At 38.5% G+C, this 24,783-nt stretch overlaps 1 protein-coding gene across 1 annotated transcript in view; it reads left to right on the top strand.

Moving 5' to 3' along the window:
• The window catches only part of EMC3 (ER membrane protein complex subunit 3), an 88,481-nt gene that overhangs the window by 51,480 nt on the left and 12,218 nt on the right, over positions 1-24,783 (top strand). The window contains exon 3 of the mRNA XM_067139067.2: positions 11,335-11,496. Coding sequence (XP_066995168.1) covers positions 11,335-11,496 — 162 coding nt within the window. The remainder of the gene's footprint in view (positions 1-11,334; positions 11,497-24,783) is intronic.

Below are 24,783 nucleotides of genomic sequence, written 5' to 3'. Positions count from 1 at the left end.
TGCGGTGGGGTGAAAAATGCGTTGAGACCGATTGATTTTACTGTTCATAATGTATTTATTCTGATCATAAACTGATCATTTTAAATCTTTCCTGGGTTCGTTTTCAAGAGCCATCTTTTCCTTTGGAGAACATAAAGTTAGATTACAGTGGATTCTCCTGGCATGTAAATAAAAATTTAAACACATTTAAAATAAACTATAGGAATGATATTGACCGTGCAACTGTTCACCTCTATAATAAGGTCAATAATGCACGGAAGTATATCATTCGTGTCGCCAGAAATCTCGCGCATTTGCCTACGCCCGACGATGGTGCTGGTCACATTTTCAGCAATGACATTGGCAGCAGATGTAATTTACCGCCAAGTAGCGGTCTTGCATCTTGCTGTGGGGTCCAGAACATGAATAATAATAATAATAATGTTCTGGACCGTCGTCCAAATGTATGGACCGCGCTAGAAACGGGTACTGGCCGGGTAGAGACTACGAATGCAGTCCGGTCGCGGGTTCAGTACCGTCAAGGCACCCAAGATGACACCACGCCGGATCTCCTCAAGGATTTGAACCATATTAAAAATGCTTATAGGAAAAGATGGCAAAGATTTAGGGACCCAACTGACCGAGTGGCATAGCTGGAATTAGCCCGGGAAGAACGAAATCGATTGCTGGAAAGAAAGATTGAAAAATGGGTGGAACTTTGCCGTAATCTCTCAGAAAACGAGTCACATCGCGAATTTCGGCGGATTATATATAACACGTTAACCATTCAATTATAAATTCCATTATAATACCGTAGCGAAGCACGGGTATCTTGCTAGTAGAACATATGGTGTAGGTGACAATAATTGATTCAGTTTTTTATCATGTCCATAGTAGTGTTACCACTATTAAAGTTCCAACCCACGCATATACTGTGTGTATTTATTTTTTATTTAGTAATGTATTGCAACAATATGGTGTTAAAATAATATTCAGTTTCATTATTATTGGTAGTTCTAAATCGAATTATGATTAATGTTTCTAAATATATTGTTATAATTAATGAAAGACTCCAATATTTCTATATTCTTGCATAAGAGTATCATATTTTGGTTAGTAAAAGTTTAACATAGATTGATGAAGTGGTGAGTTACTAGTACTGCCTCAGATGTTGGAATGTATTATTTCCTGTGCTCCCTCTTGAAATGGTCTTACCTATATACATATAAAACTGAGGAGTGATGTTTGTGGGTTTGTTCCACTATAATTTGGGAACAGCTGGAGATCTAAGTGTAATTTGGTGAACACTTATGTCCATTCTTAGCTTAAATACTAGACTGTATGCTGTAAGGATAACACAAACAACGTGCATGTAGTAAAAGAAAATGTAGAGGAAATAGGCAAAAAGCACTTGACCTTGACCCTTGAATGTTCTGGCGCGTTCCCAAACAGTTGCATGGATAGTTTATTACCTGTATTCATTTTTGTCTATTTTGTGTTATTCCACGAACATATGCTTTTTCTAATTTGTTAATAGTATATTGTGATCTTCTTCTTCTCCTTTTTTTATGACTGCATAGGACTACTTTAGTCGGTCCATCGGTCAGGTCTCTTTGAAGGGATTGTTCGGGTTTTTGTGGTCCTCCCAGTACTTCTTCAGACGCTCCGATCTTCGTGCCCTTTCCTCGGTTGAAAATATGCGTGTTGTTGGTTTATTTCATGTGAGGGTAAAGGGGAGGTTTGTATTCTTGAGTTTTGTATTCAATTTTATCTTATTTGTGGTGTCTTCTGTTGTAAGGCCTATTTCCTTCAGATCCTCTCTTATTTCTCTGATCCATTTACATCCTGTTGTGGTATTTTTTGAGACGAGATTGTGTTGTACTAGTTGTTTCAGAAGTCTCGAATCCTGCATCCTCATTATATGTCCAAAAAATCCCTGTCTCCTCTTACGCATAGTATCTGTAATGGGTTCTAGCTCTTTGTACACGGCTTTGTTTGGTATTATCCGCCACTGTCCGTATTTCTGGTATTTTTTGTTGATGCAGGTTCTTCCAATCCTCCTTTCAATTTTCTGAAGTTTGTCAGTTTTTGTTTATTCAGGTGAAAAAGTGTTTCTGCTACATATGTAGCTTCCAGTTTTATAACTGTGTTGTAGTGTTTTATTTTTGCATTTATTGATAGACATTTCTTTTTGTAGATATCCCATATTAATTTTTGTGCTTTAGCTAATCTGTTTGTTCTTGTTTGGATTGAGATTTTTTTATTTAGGTTATGTGTTATTACTTCGTCCTTTGTCACTGATGTTATAGCAGCTCCTTGACAACCAATCCAACGGTTCGGTAGAGTTTCATTCAGATATTCACGCACTTGGCGACTCCAGTCTTGTTGATAAATGAAGTTGTCTTTGTGCAGCCTCGGAAACAACCAGTTTTGTAACATAGCGAGATACTGCTGACCGTTAACCATGTTTCCATCAAAGAAGAGTTACTATTTTGATTTTATTACTATTTATGATAACTTCTCTTAGTTGCGTTGGTTTTTGGGGCATAATTTCTGTTTTTTCAAATGATAACGGGTGTTTCAAAAAGAATATACGTATTTAGAGTGCATATATTTATTAAACTGTAAGACATATGAATATGAAACTTTACACACACATTTACGAACCTCTCAAGTTCAGATTACAGATGTTCAATATGTCCTCCATCAGCGACACGAACAATATCACATCTATACTCAAATTCCTCCCATACTTGGGCAAGCATGTCCTTCGTCACTGATGTTATGGCAGCTTCTTGATGACCAATCCACGGTTTGGTAGAGTTTCACTCAGATATTCATGCACTTGGCGACTCCAGTCTTGTTGAAAAATGAAGTTTTCTTCGTGCAGCCTTGGAAAGAACCAGTTTTGTAACATAGCGAGATACTGCTGACCGTTAACTGTGTTTCCATAAAAGAAGAATGGGCCATAAACAGAAGATCGGGATATCGCACAAAACACATTGACTTTGGGCGAATCTCGTACATGTTCAATGACTGCATGTGCGTTCTGTAGGCCCCAAATTCAAACATTGTGTTTGTTCACCTGACCACTAACATGGAGAGTCGCTTCATCACTGAACACGATGCGTTGTGCGAAAGTGTTATCATTGTCAATAGCATCAAGAATCTCGTTACAAAATGCCACACGTTTGCGTTTGTCATCAGGATGCAGAGCTTGTAATAGCTGTAACTTGTACAGCTTCATAACCAACCGACATCTCAAAACACGCCAAATTGTTGTTGTAGGCAGTTGTAACTCCCGACTGGCATGGCGAGTTGATTTTGAAGGACTACGTTGGAAAGCAGTTTCAATTCGTGCAACATTTTCTTCAGGAACACGGGGGCAGCCAGGACTCTTTCCTTTACGTACACATCGTGTATCTACACTGTTGATACTATCTGCGAACGTTCTACCCATTTGGAGGATCAATTTGGTACCTCAACCTGAAACGTCTTTGCACTGTAATCACGGAATTGCACTTTGCAAACTCGAGAACACAAAATGATTTCTGCTGCGAAGTAGCCATTTTAAACATATGATGGTTACCAAGCAAAATGGAAGACAACTGACATCTAGCAGCTAATAATATAAACTAGACTATGTATTCGTTTCTCCAATAGCCGAGCCGAGGCGCAGCGATCAATTGTTTGGACAAAATAATAGTTTGTAATATGTATATTCTTTTTGAAACACCCTGTATTTTGAGGCCAATTTTATTTGCAATGTTTTGAAGTTCTGATATCTGGGTTTATGCTTCGTTTGTGTCCACTGCAAGTAATGCTATGTCGTCGGCGAAACCCAGGCAGTTTGTTTTGATTTTTTGGCCAATCTTTATTTTTGGGGGACATTTCCTAAACCATTCCCTCATTACCATTTCTAGAGCGCAATTAAATAATAGTGGTGAGAGCCCATCCCCCTGCCGTAGTCCAGTTTTAATTTCAAATGACTCTGCTGTTTCACCCCCAAACTTCACTTTTGATTAGGTGTTAGTGAGAGTCAATTTTATCATGGTTATTAATTTGGGGTGTAGTCCAAGGTGTCTTAAAATTTTAAACAGAGATTCTCTATGGATGCAATCGTAAGCTTTCTTGAAATCTACAAATGGTTTCACCATATCTCTGTTTCTTCCCCTGTTATAGTTCATTATCAACTTAAGACTCATGATCTGATCAGGACAGCTCCTCCAGGGTGTGAAACCTCCTTGATATTCTCCTAGTTCTTTCTCATGTTGTAAACTTATCCTATTAAGGATGATTATTGAAAATATTTATTATGTTATGTCTAGGAGTGAGATCCCCCTGTAGTTATTAGGGTCGGTTTTGTCTCCTTTTTTGTGCAGTGAGTGAATGAGGGCTGTTGTCCAGTATTCTCACAGTTCTTCTTTAATCCAGATAGAGATAAGTTGTTGATGGAGGGCAACTTTTGCTGATCTTCCTGCATATTTCCAGATTTCCACAAAGGTCTGATCTTCTCCTGGCACTTTGTAGTTCTTTAATTTATTCAGTGCTTGGTAGACTTCCTTTATTATGAGGGGGGATTGATGTTTTCTGGTGGTGTTTTTGTTGGGGAGTTGGTGTCCAAAGGAGTTCTGTATGTTCCTCACAATTTAGAAGCTTGCTGAAATATTTAGCAAGAATTTCTGCATTATCTTTATTATTATGAGCCAGCTGACCATTTTCATCCTTCATCAGTAGGTTCATATTTTTGGAGCTGTTTTCTGAAGGTTTTGTAATAGTCCCTTGAAATGAAATGGCGTATGGCTTTTAGTGCCGGGAGTGTCCGAGGACATGTTCGGCTCGCCAGGTGCAGGTCTTTTGATTTGACGCCCGTAGGTGACCTTGCACCTTATTGAGGATGAAATGATGATGAAGACGACACATATACCCAGCCCCCCGTGCCAGTGAAATTAACCAATGCGGTTTAAAATTCCCGACCCTGCCGGGAATTGAACCCAGGACCCCTGTGACCAAAGGCCAGCACGCCAACCATTTAGCCATGGAGCCGGATAGTAGTCCCTTGAATGAGTTTTATTGAATTCTTCTTCAGTTAATTGCAGTGTGTCCTGATGATGCTGTCTTTTTATTCTTCTTCAGACTTGGGTAGCATCTTTTCTGTGTTTTTCAATGAACGGCTGAGATGTTTCCGTCTCTCTCAGCTTAAACCATTTAGTCCTCTATACTGGCAAACTTGCTTCAAGATGCAAAGGACGTTGCAGATTTAACTTACCAACAAGAAGCTTGTGCTTTGTTGTGAGAGGTTCTCCTGTTATAACTTTGCAGTCAATGAATTGTTTCAGCTGGTCATAGCTGAAAAAGGCATACTCAGTCTGCATGCCAACAGTTCTGTCCTGGATTTAAAACTTATAGGTGGTAAGGTATTTATCCTTCTTTTGGAAGCAAGTGTTGACTATTGCCAGATTATATACCGATGTTAGCTGAAGTTTCATCTCTGCATGGTCATTTCTTATTCTAAAGCCAAAACCCCCTTGACATTTAGGAAAGTCGTTAGCAATCTGTCCAACATGGCCATTGAGGTCACCCAGAGTGATTGTATGCTTGTCTGCTGCCAGCTGTTGCAACAAATGTTCGTAGTTCTCCCAGTATTCTTGCTTGGTGGTCTTATCACAACCAACTTGAGGTGCATACACAGAGATTATTTTCAGGCAAACATTACCCATTGCATGTTTCACTGCCATTAGGCGGTCACTTATCCATTTGACTGAAGTCAATCTTGTGGTGAGGTGTGTAGGCAGGAATTATGTGACTCCATTTTGCAAGTTATTTTCTCCATTATACAGGAGTTTATATCCACGACTGATATTTCTAGCTTTACCTCCTCTCCACTTAGTCTCCTGCACAGCTAAGATATCCAGTCTGTGTCTCCCCACAACATCAACCAACTATGATGTCTTGCCTGTAAGTGTGCTGACATTTCATGGACCAGTTTTCATCTTTGGTAACACTCTCACCATCTTACTTCTTTTAGCTACAGGAGCTATGTTTTTTACATCTCTTTTGTGGGGAGATGACCTATCCTGAGCCTCACTTTTGCAGGGAAGCGACCTAACATGGCCCTACTTTTGCTGGGAGGTGACCTATCCATTATCATTCTCCGATGTGACGTATTCTCACACTCGGTTTTGGTTTGGGTAAATTTTACTGCTGGTTGCCACCTGACGTCAAGTCAGATTGATCTCTCTCAATGAGATCCAGACGCTACCATTGATTCCACTGTTGAATTCATCTGCCACCTGTCCTGCTGCTGATACTGACAATCAGCAAGCATTTCCGTAGACCTCTTCTTTGATCATTTCAAGGGAACTTTACGGAAACCATCATAACCCTGGGATTGGGCCCTCCGTAGACCCCTGGAGATTGGGGGGCCCGGTCTTATAAAACCCCCAGGAATTAGGTTACCGGTTGGTCCACGGGTCCTGAGACCATCCCTGCAGGGAACCCTGTATCCACCACCTGGGTACATGCTCTGGAGGGGTCAGGTTCCCCTGGTTAACCCCGTTCCCAAAAGGCTGAGGTTATTTGCTGAGTTTATGTGCATTGTCCAATTTCTAAAAAATGTCTTAATCATGTATCATTTACTTTTATCCAGAGTAATGACCAGGGAACGGATTTATATGTAATTACATATCTCTTTAGGAAGCTAAAATTAATTATATTTTGCATTCTCTTTCCGAATCATGACGTGTGGAGTTGAAAAATGGAGTATTCATTTTCCATATTTTTCCATATTTTGGAGTTTAGCACATATGTTCCATATTCTTCGTCATTAAAGTCAATATAGTCCATATTTCAGCTAAAAAGTATTAAATCATATAAAATTAGCAGTCCTCTCAATAATGGAGAAATAAATTAAAAATCTATATTTGAAAAATTTATATTTTAACTGGTGTGCAGGTCATTATCATGCCTGTCCACGTCTGGGCTGATAAAATAAGCTGATAAGCAGTGCAAAGAAAGAAAGAAAGAAAGAGAGAGGTTGAGCTCGGAAGTGATGGAGATCAGCCGGTCAGTACTGTGACTATCTGAATCAAACTTACAGCACTGATAAGCTGCATTACAGAACATCGACTGTGTCTGTGCCATAATTTCGTAACTAGGGATATCTCATTCATTGACGATGTGCTAGTGGTTTCGGGATTAGTTCGTAATTCGGGCATTCCCTTTGATTGCTTCGTAACTCCATCTAGTTCACTACCAGTCAATTCACAGTTTGAATTAGCAGTGAGACAGATCATAGTGTTCTTGTACGTTCAGTGTGTGCAGTTGTATATTGATATTCATTGAAGACATTAACGATGTTATAATATGCCTAAAGTAGCTCAGTCAACCAGTTTAAAATTGCAAAGTTACGTATCAGAATTTAAAGAAGATGGTTTGTCAACTGACAGTAAGATATTATTTTGTAATTTGTGTCATTGTACAGTGACATCTACTCAAAGGTTCCTTGTGCAACAGCACGTTTCAACCAGTAAACACCAGGCTAATAAACAACAAGATTCCAAGCAGAGATAGTTGCTTCTGACACAACCAGCAACTTTCAGTGTAGCGTCCGAGTTCAACACCGATCTCTGCCGTGCTCTCATCTCTGCCTGACATACCTCTCTTCAAACTGAATAATCATTGCTTCAGGGAATTCCTCGAAAAATATACTAAACGATCCATCCCGGATGAGTCAATGTTCAGAAAAACGTCCTGTTCAGTCATATACGATGAAAATGTTCGGAGGATAAGGCAAGAGATTAATGACGGTCCAATTTGGGTTTCAATTGATGAGACAACAGACAAAGAAGGCAGGCTAATTGGCAACGTAATCATTGGTTTGTTAGGTGAAGATTATTGTAAATGGATTCTCTTACACTGTGATGATCTAGAAAAGTACGATAACAAAACTATTCAATGAGGCTATGGGTATCCTCTGGCCACAGGGCGTTAAGTATAATAAAGTGTTACTTTTTATTAGCGATGCCGCACCTTGTATGATAAAAGCCGGAGAAGCATTATGTGTTGTATATCCTAAGATGACTCATTTAACATGTGTAGCACATGCCTTTCATCGTGTGGTAGAAGTGGTAAGGGGCAGTTACCCCAAAATAGATTTATTGATTTGCTCAGTGAAAAAAGTTTTTCTCAAAGCCCACAGAAGAGTTCATCTTTTGAAAGAAATGTACCCAGAGATTCCATTGCTGCCTAAGCCGATTCTAACTAGGTGGGGTACGTGGTTGCAAGTGGTTGAATATTATGTTGAGTATATAGACTGTATGAAGAATGTTCTGCATGCCATGGACTCCGAAGATGCACCCTCAATTGAAGCCGCGAAAACAGTTGTCTGCGATGCAGGTGTGAGAAATGACTTATGTTACATTCAGCATAATTTTTCATGCGTCACAAAAACACTGAAAAGGCTCCAAAACTCGCATCTCTCACTTTCTGAAAGTTGTGAATTTGTGAATAAAACTGTGGAACAACTAAATCGTGGTACAGGTAAAGTTGCAAATGTAGCAAACATGAAGACGGCCACTGTACTTTCAAAGAACCCTGGATATGAAGAAATGACAAAGGTTGCTGCAATGCTGTGTGGAGATTTAAGTGTAAAATTAAAATTGGATTTAACCCCAGCAGATATTGTGAAGTTGAATTATGCCCCCATTACCTCTTCCAATGTTGAACGCAGTTTCAGTCAATTTAAATCTGTCTTTACAGATAATAGGAGAAGATTCACTTTCCAGCAGTTTCATGATTCTAATGCAATCATCCCTTGGTCGCCCCTTTTAATCGCCTCTCACGACAGGCAAGGGATAGCGTGGGTGTATTTTTCGTTTGCATTCCCCACCCACAGGGGGGTAGACAGAGAGGAAAAAGAAGAAAAGAGAAGGGGTCCATCACTTTGAAAAATGAAGCAATGGACGAAGAAAGGCATGGGCCACGAAAGGCATGAAAATGAAAGACTCCCTTGGCCTCGAATGCTCTAATACCGTCGGGGTCGGAGAAGAACAAGAGTTGACCAAGGGAGGTCGGACAGGATAAGCAAAAGTGAGGGGCCTGGCACAAGTAAGTGGAAGCAACGCCTGGACTCAGCTAAGGGCCCCGTGGTTGCCATCCCACACTAGACTTTTCTGTATCCATAACTGGGCTACGACAAGACAAATATGAACCATGCTGTCCACTTCCTGAATTTTGATTTTGTCTTTATTAGCGAGCAATTTCAAGACTTTCAGTATCCATAACTGGGCTACGACAAGACAAATACGAACCACGCTAGTCAACTTCACACCATTATTTCCCTAATCTGCACGTAGGATATCATGCGACAAATATTCGCTACCCTGCACTGTTCCACAACACAAAATAAATTTCTAACTTCTGAATCGAATGTAAAGTACAAGCACCAAACAGGCTTTCTGGATTATTCAGCAATACCAATAAAAACCAGAGATAAAATATTGAACTTTCATGAGCCTGCGGCTTGCTTCCGAAAGGTGTAATTTACCCTGTCAAGTTCAGGAATTCAAGGCCATTTCCCATTTTGGTGCAACTTTTCCCAACCTGTCTCCAGTGGTGAGGGCTCTGATTCGTTGGAATTCAACGTTCTTTTCACAAGGTATGACAAATAACATTTTCGGGGCTAGGAAAAATGGGATTATACTATGCAATAATAGTGAAAAGTTGTGACACAAAAAGCGACGTATTTTTGTATAGATTTAATGCATGAATCGGGGACTTCGAATTTACCACTTACTAAGTGAAAAATCGTCTTAATAAGGAATGCACTAACAAAGTTTCTACAGATAATAGGAGAAGATTCACTTTCCAGCACTTGAAAGAACATTTTGTAATCCATTGTTTTGGTAACAGAGAATAAAAGATAGTGTGTTCTTCAAATATATTAAAATGAGAAGTGCAACATTATGTTGCATGTAGATCTACTTTGTTTAGGTTCTTTGAACTTTGATATTAAATAAAAATTAATGTTATATGTGTAATTTTATGTCCATATATAATTCCATATTTCAATAAAAATAACTAAGTATATATGTACATATTTCAATAATTATTAGTACATGTAAATCCGTTCCCTGGTAATGACTGAAAAAGTCCTATAATAAGGACGAAACATGTACCAAAATATGTGCAATTTGTAAATGTTAATAATAATAATAAAAATAATAATAAGTTTACGATTTTAGGAATCTGATTAGTATTGAGTAAGGTGGAACCAGAATTATTTCCTTTTGAGGTTAATACACAGGGTGTTTCAAAATGAATATTAGGGTTTTAAGGCTCTGTAGTGTTTATTACATTGAACTTGCATGTGTAAATAATACATTACGTGAAAGAGCAACTGAAACAGTTTGTCCTACAAGTGTTCAATGTTAGTACCATTCGTCACGCGGTACATATCGAGTCAATAGCCAAGTTTGTCCCACACCTTGCTCAGTATGTCTGGAGTAATTGTTTCAACAGCTGCTTCAGTCCTTTTTCTTAAATTGGTTAGGTCAGCTGGCAGCAGAGGTACAAACACATGATCCTTGACAAATCCCCGAAGATAAAAATCACATGGCGTCAGATCAAGTGAACGTGGAGCTCTGTCATCCAGCCCCTTTGCAAAGACAGCCGGTGCCTTCAAACTTATGATACCATCTACGGATGTTATCACTTGGAGGATTACAATGGAACTTAATGCGGAACGCACGTTGCACTGCAATTACGGATTCAGTCCTTGCAAACTGTGAAACACAAAGAGCTTTCTGTTCCCCAGTCGCCATCTTTGCTACTAACTACTAGACACAGGAACCAGTGCATGTGCACGTGTACGAAAACGTGTTCTAACAGAAGACAAAGGAATCAGTGCATGCGCATAGGAATGAACACTTGTAGAACAAACTGTCTGCGTTGCTCTTTCATTTGATGTATTATTTATATTTGTAAGTTCAGTGTAATACGTACTACAGAGCCTTAAAACCCCAATATTCATTTTGAAATGCCCTGTATGATAATGGTGACAAAATGGAACAGCGAATATGAGATTTATCAATTGTACTAACAAAATGTGTTCAGTTCATTAATTTTATGAATGCTCTTTTGATTATTTGTATGCCTATCAGCAATATAAAAGTTCTATACAGTTATGTCAGGTCCTTGTATATAATATAAAATATAAATATTTGGATTTAAAGCATTCCTTTTCAGGGGTCAAAGTGATCCTTTGCTGCTGTTCTAGAAATATCAGTTTCTCTGCCATTCAAGTGTAAACATGCAGTTTTCAATTATACTACTGTTAATTTCCTTGTGTTACAGCGAAGGTGCCATTCCCACTTACATTGAGATTCAAGCCCATGTTGCAGAGGGGAATTGAGCTGGTTTCTCTAGATGCAGCATGGGTCTCATCTGCATCGTGGTATTTTTTGAACGTATTCGGTCTGAGGAGTATTTACACACTCGTCCTGGGTGAAAATAATGGTAAGTAGGTGATATTCTTTTAAGAACTAAATATATGATGCAATTTGATGGCTTTTCATAATAATACAGAAAACAGTAGAGAACTGTCCTTTCAGGTAATTTTACAAATTATTAATACAACAGCCTAACAAATTTCACACATAATATTTATTTCAAATGAAGGTGTTAGTAGTCTGTAATCATCACGTAATATCTCTGTTGAGAACACTCTAGCAAAGCCATCAGATCGTGTAAAATTTTCAGAATAACTTTCATTGGTAGAGGAAGGGGATAATAATAGTGCTCTTGGCAGCTATTAACCTGATATTCCATTGTATGTGTGATGGCAGGAAGAGAATATATCACAGTACATGGCTAGGAAAGTAATCTGATGCTCAGGCTAGGAGCTTCCTTGAATTTGAGCACATACTGAATGCCCAACCTTCAAATCCTTCGGGATAGTCAAATGAGAGAACTAAGTAAGCCATTAAGGCTTATGTCATTGCTTGTCAATTGGTGATTATTTCTGCTCTTTGTATTCAAATATGCCACTGTTGAGTAAAACTTAATCAGCCAGTTAGTATATTCCAATATTTGTAGTTCAAGTCTCCGGCATAAATTCGAGAAAAGTTATTGAGCAATTATTTTAGACGTCTTCCTTTGTACTTTTGATCTTCCAGCACTTCAGGTCTTTCTGCTAACGCGTAGCAGGAAAACAAATATAATAATCTGTCGGAAGTATTCTTAAAGTACGTGCAGTATTTTAGTTTTAACTACAATTCTATTGTTTCAGTTAATGTGTTATAATTAACACCTTGAGCGCTATCATTTTTAAACATGGAACCTGCCAGTGAATTGGCACATTTTAATGATATTTTATAAATTATTACACAGCGGCCTAATAAAGTTCATACTTAATATTTATTTCAAATGAAGTTGTTAGTAGTTTATAATCATAATATGGAACAGCCAATTAGATAAATGAAGTAATTTAATTATACTACCCATCTGAAAAACATCAAATGTCTTCACTGAAAATTTTTGTAAGTTACAGAAATAATAACAAAGCACTAGTTTGAAAGGTATATACAGTTGAGTCCCAAAAACTCAGTACTTGATAACCCCGCAGTCCAGATAACTCTGCCACTCCCTGGCATGTCGGAAAAACTCTGCACGCAGACCCGTTCAAGGTCCCGCATTGCTTTGTCTCGCGTCGCACTCCCACTCCACCATGTGTCTGGCGCCTGCGTGCTCAGCCATTCAGTCTATCTGCAGCCTTTGCCAGGTTTAGTCTATTTCTTAACCACGTTGCATAATTTGATGTGAGTGACTGTGCGTACTGTATTGTTCAGAGCTGTTTCAAAGTTTGTGGATGCTGGACAGTAGTCTGCGATGGCATCTTCCGTTAAAAGAAAACAAGTGAACTTGTCTATGGACCGAAAGTTGTGGGCATTAAAGAGAATGGATAAGGGAGAAGGTGTCAGTGCAGTGGCTAAGGACTTGGAGTCTGCAAAAGTACGATTGGAGACTGGAAGAAGAAGCGGACGGAAATAGAGTCGTGGTGTGTTAAGAGAATGTGTACAGAAACATTGAAAGAAAGGAAAAGTATGAAGGAAAGTGGCTTTAATGAGGTAAATGAAGCACTTTACATTTGGTCTCACCAAGTAAGAGAGAAGGGCGTGCCAATTAGTGTGCCAGTCTTGCAAGAGAAGGCCTTGGAATTTTATGAAGAATTTGAAAAAGATGATCCTAAATTTGTCGCAAGCACTGGCTGGCTTGATCGCTGGAAGAAACTATGGAGTCTGGCAGCGTAGTATTTGTAGGGGAAAAACTATTTGGGGACACAGGAGGTGTGTCTCGTTTTAAGGAAAACTTTCAGAATTTATCGAAGTTGAAGCTTTGACCGGAGAGCAATTGTACAGTTATGATGAAATGGGGTTAAATTATAAACTATTACCCCCAAAAAGTTTTGCTTTCAAGGCAGAACAGACAGCCCCAGGTTTTAAAAGGAGCAAATAGAACGTAACCTCCCGAAGGTATCACCACCTTGACGAAGGCAAAATATATTTTGCCGGGTGTTTATTGGAGGCTTGCGTGGTCAAATGATCCTTAGAGCTATACCGGCGGGAGCATCTGCTCCTGGTAGGGCCACCCAAGCTGGGCAGGTCTAAGGTGTTGATCCAGACTAAGAGTGATACCCTGGTCCTCCAGGTTGGGGGTTGAGCGTAGGGTTAACTCCCCTATCTCATAAAAAAACAACTGTTACGGATACTTTAAGAATGAATAACGCAGGACTGGAAAACTTGGTGACGAACCGGTGAGAAAAACGGCTAAAGAGAAAGAAAAAGGATATTATATTAGCAACGTGGAATGTTAAGACATTGAAGAGACCTGGCAAGTTGAAAGAATTAAGGAATGAAATGGATAAGTATGGAGTGAAAATAGCAGCTCTACAGGAGCTAAGATGGAAAGGGCAAGGGACGATGGTGTCTGGACAATATATCTTGATGTACAGTGGAGAAGAAGCACGCAGTAATGGCACAGGATTCCTCATACATAAGTCGGTAAAGCAAAGCGTGATCAACTTTACTCCATCAATGATAGGATGTGCTCTGTGAGAATTAGGGCAAAATTCTTCAACGTAACTGTGTTTTGTGTGTACGCCCCTACTGAGGAGGCAGGAGATTAGAAGAAAGATGCATCTTATACTAAATTGCAGGAAGAAATTAATAAAGTTCAAAGACATGATGTGAAAATTATCCTTGGAGATTTAAATGCAAAAATTGGAAGAGAAGAGGTGTACAAACACTTAGTAGGGAAAGAAAGCCTGCATGAAGTAAGTAATGATAACGGATTGAGATTGATTGATTTTGTGAGTGGAAAGCAGATGATAATTAAAAGTACTTGGCATCCTAGGAAAAACATTCACAAGGAGACCTGGATTTCACCAGATGGTGTGACAAGAAATCAAATAGACCATATTATCATAGACCGATGACCTGCATCAGATATTACGGATGTTAGAAGCTGCAGAGGTGCTGATGCAGATACAGACCATTATCTTGTTAGAGTCAAGTACAGACAAAAAATAGATTTGGCAAGAATGGAAAAAGTAAGAAGAAAGGCAAAGCACAATATTGAAGGTCAAAAAAATGAGGAATTGCAAGAGAAATACAAAAAGAAAATGGCTGAATCTTTGGAAATAAAAAGGGAATTTAGAGATCGAGGTGGCAGTGAATGTGTACAAACGTGTTATTGATGTGTGCCAGTTTTTACGTAAATAAACATACTTCAAGTTCTTTCTCAATGCAAATACTGGACTAAATGTGAGTATTGCGACTCAGTGTAAACTTTGAGGACTGGACTCGACATAATCTTATTTAATTAGAGTGAAATTGATTCTTTTCTGTTCTACGTGTAGAAAACCGTTAGGATATCAATAACCAACAGTTGAACATCGTAACTCAGGGAGGCTTCAAAGCCTTCCACCCTCAAAGAAATGGCTTCTTACCAAGGAAATCAGACCGTACATAACCTTACCGACAGCTCTACCCATAATGTTCCAAAACAATCTCAAAAAAGTTATGCTTCTGTAATGCAGTTAACACCAAAAAAAGAACAGGCTATTATTATTGATGCTCACGACGGAATCCCAATAAGAGACTACGTCCTTGCTGTAGGAAAAATAACAGATCCAGCTAACATATGTTATATATCTCGTATTTCAAACTCAAGAATTTGCATATTCCTATCGAACACAAAAATTGTTCAGGAATTGTCACTCAGTCACCCCGTAATTAAAATCAATAATATTGATCTCACTCTCAGACCGTTAATTGTAGCAAACAAGAGAGTGATATTATCCAATGTATGTCCTATTTTACCAAACACAGTCATTGAAGAACATTTACAACAACTGGGTATTAAACCAATGTCATCTATATCCAACTTAAAGGCTGGAATTAATATTCCGGGATTCACACACATTCTTAGCTTCCGCCGACAACTATATGTTAAACCCGACGATTTCAATAAACTACCGAATGCACTACAAATATGTTTCGAAGGAACCAGTTATTGGATCTACACTTCGTCAGACGTTCCCACCTGCTTTATTTGCAAAGAAGAAGGCCACCTGGCCCGAGTATGTCCCTCACTACCTGAGACTCTAGAAGAAAACAACCAGCCACCTGATCAACATTCAATTTCTTCCAAGGAGGACACCTCCAACCCAGCAAATGCCACTATGAATCCTGAGCCAACTACTGACCCTCAGCAAATCATTGAATATTCTAATGACACATCATCTTCCTCTAAAAACCTCTCTGAACAGGACATCTCCTTGAAATTGAACACTTCAGTCCCAATATATGAAGTAAATAAAGAATCACTCATAACTAAGCCTCAAGGAATAAAACGACCCTTCCTTTCAAGTGACTCTTCTAATAACACTTCCAAGGCTGATAATAATTCCCTCTTAGATAATTCTTCTATCTCGGGAGATGATAAAACAGATGATGAATTTCCTATTCTAGGGTCTCATAAAACCCAAGACATTAAACAGCCTAAGAAGAAACTAATGGTATTAAATCCCCTCAGTCTTGAAGAACAACTACTTCCTGTTAAGGAAGTAATAGAAGCTAATCCCTCAAATTTTATTCTTAATTTCATACAACTCAAAAGTTTATTTGAAAATACTAAAGGAACATCAGCAACTAATATCTTACCTATTGCATTATCTTACACTTCCCATGTTGAAGATCTCATAGAGACCCTGAATAAACTATACCCCTACTATCAGGACAAAAAAATTAAAAACCGGAGTACCAGACTTGTTAAGAAACTACTTACAGCCATAAATGGAGAAAGCAATAGGCCTGCCCCAGATCAGACAATCCCAATAACTGATAAGGACCAAATCTAGTAAATACATCTTTAAAAAGCCATCATGAATTCTTGGATACTGCAGTGGAATATGAACGGATTTTACTCTCAATACGAATATCTACAACAACTTATTAATGAACACCAACCCGAAATCATTTGTTTACAAGAAACCAATTTTCGAGATAACTACGTAGCTAATATGAGACAATTCACAGCATATCACAAAAACCGCAACAATCCCATTCATGCAAGTGGAGGGGTTGCCACTTACATCCGTGACAATGTTCCTCAAAAAGAAATACCACTAAAAACCCATTTGGAAGCAGTAGCAGTTACAGTCTTTCTAACATTTTCCCTATGCATCTGTAATATTTATTTGCCCAGCAGCCAGAAAATGGATTTAAATGAATTAGTAGATCTGATAAATCAACTTCCTAAACCATTCCTCCTCTTAGGAGACTTCAACTCCCATAACACCCTATGGAACTGTCTCTACACTAACACACGAGGAAGAACAATTGAATCGTTGCTAGATTCTGAAAATTTGATTCTAATAGACTCGAATGGTCCTACACATTATGATATCCAGCACGGTACTTTTAGTACTATAGATCTGTGTCTGAGCACTCCAGATGCAGCAACGATATATACATCATCAGCGAGCAAAACCCTTTTTGGAAGTGATCACTTTCCTATCATAATAAATGGAAACAACAAGCCCCACCCAAGTGTATACCCAAATAAATGGAATACTAAACATGCTAATTGGCAAGAATATAAAGAAAATATTAAGGCAGAGTTATATAGATTACCACCACCTACCCATTTCAAAAATTACAAGATTGACTATATAGTAATAGAATTCACCAATATCATACTTAAAGCCGCAGAAAATTCTGTTCCAAGGACCAACAATACAACTTACAGAAAATCAGTTCCTTGGTGGAATGATTCCTGTAAAGTTGCAATTAAAAAGAAAAACCAAGCATTCTACAAGTATAAACGCCATCCCACTTTACAAAACAAATTATGGTTCCAAGAAAGTCGCGCTGCAGCCCGAAAAGTCATAAAAGAGAGTAAACGAGCATCTTGGCTGAAGTATGTGTCATCTCTTTCTCATCAGACCCCACAAAACACAATTTGGGAACACCTACGAAAAATAAGAGGGCTTAAAAAACCCTCACGTATCATAGCCCTCAATAAAACGACTGGACCAGTTACAACTACACATCACGATATTGCAAATGCATTAGCAGAGAACTTTGCAAAAATTTCAAGTGATTCCAACTATGAACAAGAATTTTTATCCTCTCGTGAAGATTGTCCTGATTTACAGTCACACATCCACTTACGTGCTGACCAATGCTACAACGATAATATCAGTATTAATGAAGTACTATTTGAACTTAGTAGCTGCCGAACTACAAGCCCAGGTCCTGACGATATTATATATGACTTCTTGAAAGAACTTCCTCCTGAAGGCCTAGCATTCCTCACTGAAATATTTAATTTCATTTGGGCACAGAAAGTCTTTCCTGTAGCTTGGAGGAAAGCTATAGTAATTCCAATACCTAAACCTGGCTGCGACCACATGTTACCCGATAACTATCGACCAATAGCTCTAACCTGCACTATGTGCAAATTAATGGAAAAAATAATAAATAAAAGGCTAAAATGGGTTCTAGAACAACAGAATTTCTTCACTGCAGAACAGTGTGGCTTCCGACAGTTTCACTCAACAGCTGACACCTTAGTAGTATTAGAGTCAGAAATCCTGGATGCCTTTCATTATGGACAACATCTCCTTGCTGTCTGCCTGGATATTCATAAAGCATATGATATGGTGTGCAAAACTCACGTTATTAAAACTCTACTGCAACATAATATTAAGGGAAATATGATCAGTTTTATCTATAACTTCCTGCAAGACCGACGCATTCAAGTTCGAGCTAATGGTGTCCTGTCCCAAGAAGTCAGTTTAGAAAATGGTGTCCCACAAGGCTCAGTTCTGAGTGTAACACTATTCTTAGTAGCTATAAATGACATCACGTCATGCGTTAACCCTCCTGTAAAAACTTGCCTCTTTGCTGATGACATGACTATTTTTTGCAGAGGTCGCAACTTGTCAACCACCGAAACAATAATACAGAATTCCCTTGAAGATATTGCCAAATGGGGAAAACACACAGGCTTTACCTTTTCTTCAACCAAAACCAAATGCATCTTATTTTCCAAACAAAAGAGTGATAGTAACTGCCCAGAATTGTACCTCAAGGGAAATAAAATTGAGATAGGAAATGAAATTAAAATACTAGGAATGACCTTTGACAGAAAATTAACATGGAACTCCCATCTAAAAACTGTAAAAAAAGATTGCCTACATCGAATTAATGTACTAAAATCATTGGCAGCTAACAACTGGGGAGCAGATCTTCATGTATTAATGTGCACTTACAAATCTATAATTCGCACCAAACTGGATTATGGTTCTATTATATATAATTCAGCTACAGCATCCTCATTGAAAATGCTTGACCCGATTCAAAACACGTCTCTCAGGATTGTCCTGGGAGCATTCAAAACTAGCCCGATCTCAAGTTTATTAATAGAAGCTAATGAACCCCCGCTTCGGACTCGTAGAAAACAACTGACTATCAACTACGCAGTGAAGATAGCGGCCTCTCCTCACTCCAGAGCACACGAGTATGTTTTCCCACGCTATCAGCCTCAACGCTATTCCTTGCAACAAAAGAGACATTTACGCTTCCACGTTAGGTTTACGCAATGCTTACAGGAAATTAATTCTTCAGTTCCCCCGATTGCTTCAAGAACTAAAAAAGACATCACATTCCCCCCATGGAAAGCTGAACCACCACCAACAATATTAGATTTAAGTGAATTCAATAAAGAAACAACAGATAGTACCGTATTTAAACATATGCTATCTGAAAAGTGTGAAAGTCTGCCCAGACACACTCCTATATACATTGATGGCTCAAAAACCGAATATGGTAGCGGCTGTGCTGTTGTCCACCCCGATCATACAATGAAGTATGCACTACCAGCTACATGCTCCATATTCACATGTGAACTGTATGCTATCCTAAAAGCTATGGAATCCATAAAGAGTTTCCCCAAAAAAGAACCTTTTCTAATCCTTAGTGATTCTTTATCAACAGTAAAACTCATTCAAAATGCATCATCCTCAAATACATTAGCACAAGACATACTGCAAACTTACAATACCGTGAAAAATAAAGGACAGCAAGTTATCATAATATGGATTCCCTCTCATAAGGGAATAAAAGGCAATGAACAAGCTGATATATCAGCTAAAGAAGCAACTCGTCTTCCTGTACATGATCCAAACTTTCTAATCCCCTACACCGACGTTGCTCCTTTTCTTACTACAAAGATCCGAAAACAGTGGTTAACTGAGTGGACAAGGGAACAACCCACAAGACTCCATGATATCAGGCGTGGATCTACAGACAAATTTGATGTTTCATTCCTTCAGCGTCGAGAACAAGTGCTCATTACTAGAATACGTATAGGCCATAGCAAACTGACTCATGCTCATATCTTCTCTAAGAAACCTCCACCAATATGTGACACCTGTCAAAAAAGAAAGACTGTTGACCACATTTTACTAGAATGTCATCTATACGATCAACAAAGACAGTTGTGTAATTTAAACCAGAATAATAGAGTATGTGACATCTTCAACAGAGATACTCAGTGTAAAAACATAATTAAGTTTTTTAGACAAACAAATCTATTCAATGACATATAATTACTATCTGATCAATATGTACTGTTTTTTTTTTTTACAATTGTAACTGTATGTAATCAATGTAATAATCCTGTATGTACAATTGTGAATGTCGCGATATGACTTTCTAAGTTAAAGCGACAATAAATAAACTTAATTTAAAAAAAAAAAGGGAATTATGGGAGAAAGGAGAAGTGGAATATAAATGGGAGATACTGAAAACAACTATCAGTGAAGTTGCAGATAGTACCCTGGGAAAGAAGAAATTGGTAAAGAGAGCAGAATGGTTTGATGAGGAATGTTCAACATTAATCCAAGAGAGAAATGATGCTAGGAACAGAATGCTTCAAAGGAGAACAAGACAAAGAGTAGAAGAGTATAGAGAGAAACGAAGAAGAGCAGATAAGATGTGTAGATATAAGAAAAGAGCTTTTGAAAGAAAGAGAATTGAAGAACTGGATGAAATGAAGGATAGAAACGAGGTACAAAAGTTCTATGAAAGAACAAAAGACCTTAAGAGAGGATTTCAACCAAGAGCTATTTTCTTCAAGGATAAAGATGGAAACCTTCTGGGTGATAAAGCAAAGTGCTTGGAAGATGGCAGGAGTATTTTTACGAGTTACTCAATGGAAATAATGAAGATGATAGAGAGGAGGAAAATATAAATGTTGATGGGGAAGAAAGAGAATTGGAAGAGGAATCAGTATAACAGCCAGACTTAGAAGAGGTCAAAGCTGCAATTAATTAATGCATTAAAGAATAATAGAGCCCCAGGTGAAGATGGAATGGAGTCAGAGCTGTTGAGATATGGGGGAGGGGGAATAGAAAAGGCTGTTTATGAATTGATTAAGGAGGTTTGGACAAAGGAGGAAATACCCAATGATTGGACATTGGGTATAATTTACCCAATACATAAGAAGGGAGATAAGGCAGTATGTGTAAATTATCGAGGGATCACCTTGTTGGATGGAACGTACAAGGTTTTTGGTAAGGTACTAGCCTTAAGATTGGAATTATGGATGGAAAGAATATTAGGGGATTACCAAGCAGGCTTTAGAAAACATCGCTCTACTCTGGATCAGATATTATGACAAGTGCTAGAGAAGTTTTATGAATGTGACAAACAGCTACATCAGCTGTATGTTGATTTTAAACAGGCATATGACAGTCTAGATAGGGGTAAAATTTACAAGATTATGAAAGAATTTGGAATCCCGAGGAAATTGATTAGATTAACAGAAATGACCTTGAAAACAACAGTATGCAAGGTGAGAGTGGAGCAAGATTTGTCAGGGGAGTTTTTAGTGGAGAGAGGACTAAGACAGGGAGATGTACTTTCCACACTGCTTTTTAACCTAGCATTGGAAAAAGTAATCCGTCAGTTGCCCATCAACCCAGGGGGAACCATTTTGAACAGATTAGTACAAGTGATAGCATATGCTGATGATGTAGCAATAATCGCAAGAAATGAAAGAGCTCTTGAAGAGAGCTACTCAGTATTAGAAGAGAAAGCACGGGACTTAGGACTAGAAGTGAATATAAACAAAACAAAATATATGAAGATGGGAGAGACAGAAGGAGTAAGAGGAAGGACCACAGTAAGATTAAATGGGAAGGAATATCAAAGAGTCACATCTTTCAAATATCTAGGCTCTATAATAACAGAGGACAATAAAACCTCCGTGGAAATACAGGAGAGGATAACAAGTGGAAACCGATGCTTTTACGCCTTGCAAAATATGTTTAAATCCAGGAATGTCAGCAGGAATACAAAAATTCAAATATACACAACAGTACTAAGACCAATAGTTATGTATGGATCAGAATGCTGGGTGATGACCTCCAGAGAAGAACAGTGGCTGTTACGGTGGGAAAGGAAGATATTGAGGAAGATATTCGGTGCAGTAAGAGATCAGGATGGGTGGAGAATGAGGACAAATGTAGAGCTGCAAGTACTGTTTGGCCAGCCAGATATTGTTACTAAAATTAAGCAGGGAAGAATTAGGTGGGCCGGTCATGTTCAGAGAATGGCAGAAACCTGCACCGTTAAAAAGGTGTTTATAGGAAAACTTGATGGAAGGAGGAGGAGAGGAAGACCCAGGAAAAGATGGATTGATGATGTTGAGGATGACCTTAGAAAGTTAGGAGTTAAACGTTGGAGAAGAAAAGCTGAGGACCGAGATGAATGGAGGCAGGTGATAAAGAAGGCCAAGGACTGTAGAGCCGACCAGTAAGTAAGTAAGTAAGTAAGTAAGTAAGTAAATAGAACGTAACAATCCTAGCATGCAATAATGTAACAGGTGAGCACATATTAAAACTTGGTCTCATAGGAAAATCAAAGAAACCACATGCATTTAAGCACATTGAATTGGATAAACTTTTACTTTGGTTCCGAAACCAGTCACATACCTGGATGAGCTGTGCAATATTTAAAGAACGATTCCATGAAGTATTTGTTCCATCAGTTGAGCAGGTTTTAAAATTTAAAATCTTGCCAATGAGGGCTATTCTGATTTTGGACAACGCGTCTTCGCACCCAGACATTGAAGAGTTAAAAAATGGGGGCATGCGAACAATGTTTTTACCACCCAGTGTCACAGCGTTATGCCAGCCAATGGGCCGAGGAGTTTTAGTTAGTCTCGAGAGGGTATAGGGACCAACTGTTAACCTCCCTTCTTTCTACAAGCAATGGTGGTCTAGAACTTAAAGGGAATTAACCTATTAGATGTTATAAGAGGAAAATGTAATGCATGTATCAGACTTAATGTATTGCAATAAAAGAATGCTCTCTCCCTAGTTTCAGGCAATCCGGAACTAGGGGATGGGAGTACTCTACTCGATTCTATTCTCTTAAAAATTGTTTATGCTAAAATTGCCAACAGATCAGTCTTTGTTGCAGTCTTTTCCTAATCTTCTTCTGGAAATAAAAAACCATTCATGCTCAGTTCCATTAAATTTTGCTCGTTATTGTTTTAAACACTTGGCAAACCATCCATGGTATTGTAAAAAATATATATACAGTTGAACCTGACTTATACGTATATCAAGGGGAAAAGAAAAAAACTACTTGTAACTCAGAATTACTTAGAAATCAGACTTATGCAATACGTCACAAATTTACGGAAAAACTAATGGAATAGACCTACATGTGTAAATCCTTGCAAATAATAAATACATTAAGACAGAACATATTATTTTGAACTTGGCCCAGCCTTAAAGAAATCAGATAGTTTGGCTTGTTTCACTTTTCTTGCATTAAGACTATAAACCTCCTTTAGCAAACTTTGTAATGAATTCAAAGCATTTTCACTACAACTTTTCGCACTGATGTAACGCCTACACACTTCCATTGCACTTAACACTTCACTCAGTTCAGGTGTAAAGATTGAAGTCGTTATATCCATCTCCATTGTCACTATCGCTTGTAGCTGGTCCATCCGCGTTGTTGGCATACATCAACAATAATCTCTTCATCCAGTAGTTCTCCACATACAGCCAGATTGTCATCGAAATGCAAAAAAGTATCGAATTCTACACCCTCCGGTAGCGTTAGCTCATTGCCAGGCAAAACTTCGTCCCCATAATCATCATTAGAGGCAGCCTCTTCTATTGCTTTGCGGAAACAGTTGCTGATTGTGGGGGATGACACCTGCTTCCAGGCAGCCGAAATAAAGTCGATGGCTTGTAGCAAATTAATGGAGAGAGGTTCATTTCCTGCATCACTCAGTGTTATTAAATGTTGAACCAGCATTTTTCTATAATGCACTTTGAAATTTGCAATGATGCCCAAATCAAGCGGTTGTAGAACACTGGTACAGTTAGGAGGGAAAAATTCCATTCGGACATTCTCCAGAACGATTTGAGATGAATGTGCTGCACAACGATCCATAAGAAGAAGGATCTTTTCTGTTTCTTTTTCATTTTAATATCCAGTTTTTTCAACCACTGTTCCATTGGATTCATATTCATTAGGTTTTGTTTTCGCACCCTTAAAACACCTCACATTCTTCAATTTTCCTATCAAGGGTGGAGGAAATTTGTCAGATCTATCTGCATTGGTGGCGACAAGTACTCTTACACGAAGTTTACTTTTCCTCCCTCCATGGCATGAGTCACCTTTTTCACCTAATGTTTTATTAGGAAGGAGATTGTAGAATAGGCCAGTCTCATCACAATTGTAGATGTTTGGAGGCTGATCATCGCTTACGATACCCGACAGAACCTCTTCTTTCCATCTCTTCTTTAAATCCTTGCAACCATCCTAATGAAGCCTTCAAAGCAACAGTGATACTCATCATTTTAGCTAAATCTATCGCCTTTGCCTTCAGCATATTTCCACTAATTGGTAGAGCTGCGGCCCGCTTTTGCTGGAACGATGTGAAAAGTACTTCCTCCAAATCTACGTACCATCCTTCTTGTTGACGGTTGCGCTTTGCTGATTTTGAACCCAGTTGTAAGAACTCATCCAAAATAGCGTTTCTTTTACTGATGACTGTACATAGCGTGGTATAAGCAATCCCTAAGTCTGAAGCGATTTCAGTTTTTGTTTTGTGTGGATTAACGTCCACTTCTCCTATAACGTTTCCTTTTTCAGTTCTCCATGGCTAATCAAAAGCACTGAACGACAGAACTACTGTTCAACAGTAAAC

Source organism: Anabrus simplex, chromosome 2, assembly GCF_040414725.1.
Source record: "Anabrus simplex isolate iqAnaSimp1 chromosome 2, ASM4041472v1, whole genome shotgun sequence".
Lineage (NCBI taxonomy): Eukaryota > Metazoa > Arthropoda > Insecta > Orthoptera > Tettigoniidae > Anabrus > Anabrus simplex.
This window is presented reverse-complemented; position numbering and strand designations above follow the sequence as displayed.